Source organism: Populus euphratica, unplaced genomic scaffold (genome assembly GCF_000495115.2).
Source record: "Populus euphratica unplaced genomic scaffold, PopEup_1.0 scaffold3327.1, whole genome shotgun sequence".
Classification (NCBI taxonomy): Eukaryota; Viridiplantae; Streptophyta; class Magnoliopsida; order Malpighiales; family Salicaceae; genus Populus; species Populus euphratica.
In genome coordinates, this window is record NW_011503150.1 from 1,537 (window position 1) to 7,356 (window position 5,820).

At 35.7% G+C, this 5,820-nt stretch overlaps 1 protein-coding gene across 1 annotated transcript; it reads left to right on the forward strand.

Annotated features, from left to right (window-relative positions):
- Positions 1 to 1,634: 1,634 nt before the first annotated feature.
- On the forward strand, positions 1,635 to 4,654 carry LOC105119666 (uncharacterized). The gene is made up of 7 exons (XM_011017832.1): positions 1,635 to 1,927; positions 2,028 to 2,132; positions 2,230 to 2,678; positions 2,771 to 2,880; positions 3,002 to 3,144; positions 3,226 to 3,717; positions 3,820 to 4,654. Exons 1-7 carry the CDS (start codon positions 1,697 to 1,699, stop codon positions 4,462 to 4,464), a joined length of 2,175 nt encoding a protein of 724 aa, XP_011016134.1. The 5' UTR covers positions 1,635 to 1,696; the 3' UTR covers positions 4,465 to 4,654.
- The last annotated feature ends 1,166 nt before the right edge of the window (positions 4,655 to 5,820 follow it).

Below are 5,820 nucleotides of genomic sequence, written 5' to 3' on the forward strand. Positions count from 1 at the left end.
AAAAACTAAACACGAAAAAACATAAAATCTAAAAAATTGTTGAATAAAACAAATCAACACACAAAAAAATGATGTCATCACAACATGTTGGAAAATAATGCAAAAATCAATAATTTAGTATCCAATCACTTCCATTTTCACTTAAATATCATGATTTTCATCAAAATGAGTTTCGGTATAGAACTGAAACCCTGGGATCAAAAGCCATTGAAATTGTGTTATTGATGCAAATATATATTTGATTATTATTTTATCAAGTATAAGGATGAGCTTTAGTTAAATAAATGAAATAAAACAAATCAAAATCTTGTAGCTAAGACAATTTCTTGGAAAGAACATGAAGAACAAAGGAAGGATGTTCAACTTGAACCTAACAACATGGCTCTCAAACTAGACCAAATATGAACAAACTAAAGGTATGTACACGTTGAAAATCATGTAAGGATTAATAATGTAGCATCGATTCTCTTCGGTTATCAATAAATCATCATGATTTAGCCAAAATGAATTTCAGTTCAAAACCAAAATCCTAGGATAAAAAATCATTTAAACATGTTATTGATGTGAATAAATACTAGATTATTGGTTAATCATATATAAGAAACGCATGTGTGAAAATAAATGGACCAAATTTGGTTCAAATCTAGGGATTAGGATAATGTTCTTCCTAAAAATACAAAAAAACATTGCCTAATACTTAGAAATGCCTAGAAATAGCAACCTTTGCCAAACCCGGAAATGGAAAATTTTGACTTCTAAAACATGTTCTTATTATCCCAACAAATGAAAATATTATACAAAAATATGTTTGAATCTAAAAAAAATAACAAAAAATATCAAAATATCAAAATCAAGCAAGAGATTTCAAATCCAAAAAACATAAACTTAAAAGAGGTTATACATTTACATAATTTGGATTTAAAATTAGTTTTTTAAACCCAATTTGTATATGAATAGACCTAGCAAACCTAAGGTAAAACATCCTTGCTTTAACATGCATAATTTAAACAAAAATTAAAATAACATTATATATCAAATTAAAAAAAAACAAAAAAAAACTATAATAATAAAAAGTGTTTTATGGATAAATTTTATGATGTTGGAGCTATAAATAGTAGATTTCTATATGTTACAACTTGATCCTATCAACTAATGTGACATATCATCAACTTATCCCATGTTACCAATTCTCATAAAATCAAAAAAAGAGTTTCTTTAACTTTCTGTTTTTTCTTTTCTCTTTCCACGTCTAAAAAAATGCTGAAGTAAAATTAAAATAATTCTCTTCAACTTTTCTCTTTTCATTTCTTTTCTTCTATCTGGCAGATCGCAAGTGAGGTGAGGAGAGAATTAAAAGAGTAGAGAGGAAAATGTCAAGAATACAAAAGCTAGAAAAGGGAGTTAATATGAAAAGGGAATTTGGAATTATTGTAATGGAGTTGTATCGGATTTGTAGGGTAAAATCCATGTTATATAAAGTAACGAGGAAGAAGGGTAGACGTAGGGACCACAAAAGTATGGCCTTCTCTTTAACGCCCCTAATATTTTGATTACGAAGGAAGTAAGGAAGCTGATTCAAGTGAGCTTTATTCAATTTCTAATATTATAAATAGATATGCCAAATATGGAACAAAGACACACAAGCCAATCTTCTCTACTTCTTCCCCATAACCCAAAGAATCCATTGCTGATCAAAATGGCATCAAGCCTTCCTCTCAGGTTCCCTGCCCAGGGTTTTAATGCGAGCCAGCAACTGATCAAGAGTGACCGCGGCAGCATGCTAACAATGTCTGATGACAATGTGATGATGAAACAAATTGTAGGAACTCATGCTCCTGATGGCCGAGAGGTTGATGTCAAACCTCTTCTCCTCCTTGTTGAAGACATCCTCAAACGTGCCACCCTGCAAATTGACTCCTCTCTGACGGTATACTACTAAAACTCATCCCTGGAAATTAATCTGTATATCAACTTAACTCTATTATATTTTGTTCTTTTTATGTTCCTGATCACTTCTGATAACGCAGACTTCCCAGGCTCCCGCTGAAATGGAGGAAGACAAGACATACCATGTCAATTTTGTTTCAATGCTCGATGCACTGTCGTATACTATAGATAGAATTTCCAGCGAGGTTATACAATGTCTTCCAATTATAATATATGATAGATAGGCAATGACCTAAAGAATCGATGACAATTTTTAAATTTCGCGTTTTTAATTTGATGCAGATTGCCTACAAGGCACTGGGTGGGACAGATGCCCACGCCACAACTGTCTCACTTTTCAACATGCTCACAAGCTATTCCTGGGATGCCAAGCTTGTGCTCACCTTGTCAGCTTTTGCCTTGAATTATGGAGAATTCTGGCTGCTTGCACAGATTTACTCATCAAACGATCTTGCTAAATCCATGGCAATCCTCAGGCAACTGCCTAGAATCATGGAACAAACAGGACCCTTGAAGCTTCGCTTCGATGCCATTAACAATCTGATCAAGGTCATGATGGACGTGGCTAGGTGCGTCGTTGAGTTCAAGGATCTACCGCCAGCTTACATTTCTAATGAAGTACCAGCATTGTCCACAGCCATGGCCCATATCCCTACTGCTGTCTACTGGACCATGAGGAGTGTTGTGGCTTGTGCGGCTCAGATTACTAGCCTCACTACTATGGGACACGAGTATGCTTTTCTAGTCCACCATCTTTAATTAATTGAGCCATATATTACATGATGCATGTATTCCTTGTAACATTCTCCTTCACCTATTCCAGCTTTTCTATATCAACCACTGCCGCATGGGAGCTATCCACCTTGGCTCACAAACTCAGCAACTTACTTGACCATCTCAGGAAGCAATTGGATACTTGCTACCAATACATAGGTCTGCACCTCATCAACTTTTTTATTATGCTATCATGTGTTGGATAGGTAATAAGAAAACAGGAAAATATTGTACGAAGATGGATCGAGAAAGCTTATAAAACCAATGGTGTTTGATGCAGATGAAAAGAGGAATGTCGAATCCTTTCAAATGCTAAAGAATCTCTTTGAAACGATCCACATTGACAACATGAAGGTCCTAAAGGCCTTGATTTATGCCAAGGATGATATCCAGCCACTTATAGATGGTTCTTCAAAGAAAAGAGTTCGCTCTTCTACCATTTCTTCTATTTATGTTATCAATGTATTGTAAAACGTGTCTCATACTTCCTTTTGAATTTAACAGGTCCATCTTGATGTGCTAAGAAGGAAAAATGTGCTATTGCTCATTTCTGGCCTCGACATGTCAACCGATGAGCTTTCAATTCTTGAACAGATATACAATGAATCCAGGCATCACGGACCTAGGCTGGATAGTCAGTATGAGGTGGTCTGGGTCCCAATTGTGGACCGTTCAGTGCAGTGGAGTGATCCAATGAAGGGGAAATTTGAAAGCATGCAGTCTTCAATGCCATGGTTCACAGTGTACCACCCTTCACTGATTGAGAAGGCAGTCATGAGGTTCATCAAGGAGGCGTGGCACTTCCGGAACAAGCCTATTCTTGTGGTGCTTGACCCTCAAGGCAAGGTGGTTTGCCCAAATGCACTCCACATGATGTGGATTTGGGGAAGCAATGCCTTCCCTTTCACTAGCTTGAGAGAGGAATCTCTCTGGAAGGATGAGACATGGAGGCTTGAGCTTCTAGTTGATGGCATTGACCCAGAGATTCTTAATTGGGTAAATTCATTATAGAATCAATCCAAATATACATACATTATACGTGTGTGTGTGTGTAATCGTGTTGACATTTGATTCAATATTAATTTTTTTGGTCATCAGATCAACGAAGGAAAGTACATTTTCTTGTACGGAGGAGACGACGATGAATGGGTGAGGAAGTTCACAAGCAGCGCACGTGCTGTGGCGCAGGCAGCCCGCATTCCCCTGGAGATGGTTTACGTGGGGAAGAGCAGCAAAAGGGAGAAAATCCGGCAAGTCATAGCGACAATCACCGTGGAGAAGCTCAGTTATGTCTGGCAAGACCTTACCATGATGTGGTTCTTTTGGACCAGGCTAGAGAGCATGCTGTACTCCAAGATTCAGTTAGGCAAGCTTGATGACCATGATCCTATGATGCAAGAAATCAAGAAATTGCTTAGCTACGGCAGAGAAGGTGGATGGGCTGTGCTTAGCAAGGGGTCTAATGTTGTGGTCAACGGTCACAAAACCACAGTTTTGCAAACATTGCTTGAGTATGACTTGTGGAAGGAACAAGTGCCTGTCAAGGGCTTTGATATGGCCTTCCAAGATCACCACTTCCAGCTCCGCGGCATTGCTCGTCCTTGCTGCCGTTTTGATTTCCCAATGACTACGGGTAGGATCCCTGAGACCATGAAATGCCCAGAGTGCAACAGCACCATGGAGAAATTCTCCACTTTCCTTTGCTGCCATGATGAGGTCATACCAGACGAGCTCTCCAAGTAAATGATCAACTGCTACGCTTCCTTGGAGCTCATACTGCCACTAAATAATATTGTTGAGCGCGCTCTTTTCTTTCTTTTCTATTTTAAAGTGTTGTGAGGCATGACGCCCAGCGATGGCGCGCAGTATTTTGACCTTGCATTTGATATTCCACACCATAAAATAAATTTTAGTATATTCTATGTTGTGGAGACTTTCCACAGTTCCTGGCTTCTTTTTCTCTAACTGCACACATACATTTTGTACAGCTTCCTAGCTAGCCTTCACCTAAAAGAGTCAACAGCAGTGTGAACCTAAAAAAAATTATTAAAAGATTAAAAGCAAAAATAATTTTTCAAAGTTCTATTTGCACTGAAAAAGATTGTTAAAGGAAAAAAAATATTTTCTCGAAAAATAAAAAATATATATATTTGTGTGTGGCTCTTGTATAACGGTGAAAGCTAGGAAAAATAGTCTACCTAATTTGTGTTTTGTTTTTCATTTGGATCACAGTTTTTTCTCAATAAAAACTCTAAATCATCACTCTCCTATTGAAACATTACATATTTTCAAAAGAAAATGCCTCAAATCTTACTTCGAGATATGTCTTTTTGTGCTAATAGTACTTTCTTTATTTTTTTATTTTTTTTTTGTAAACTAATGGTCAAAGTCTCATGAAAAATCACATCAAATATATTATAGAACTTACAAGTTCCTAATGAAAAAAAAAAAAAAGTTGAAGAGTGTAATGTCGAATTAATGGATAAAACTTATAAGCTACTCGAAAATTGCTATTTACAAATGTAATAATTGTTTAAATTTTTCAGTTGTATATTATGGTGAACTTTATTTATATGATTTTTTATTTCTATATCTATCAATAAACACTAACATCAGTGAAAATTTGACAAGAAAAATCTCCTAGCATATACTAATAGAATTGTAATGAGAAAATAAAGCATAAACTCCATAACTTGTAACTTTTACAAATGTAATCACCCATGGCATTAACTCCGTGGTAAAGTATGTTCATAATTATGTCGATAAAAAAAATTTAAACTATGTTTATAAATATGTCGATAAAAAAATCTACTCAGTATATATAAAGGGAATTACAGTGGGATTCCAAAAAATCAAATTGTACTGCTCATATTTGTACCAACAGAATGACCGACAAAATAATTTTATAGTTTGTTTTATCAGTAATATTTAGTTTGTGACCTCGTGATCAACCCTCCTCTCCCCCTCCTTCATTTCTTCATTTTTCTTATGCATTTTTTTGCAACAAATAGCTACCACCTTGATTAGTACTTAAAAATATATTTTTATAAAGGTTTTATATTAGCATTTTGCAATTGAAGTATTAATAACTCTTTGACT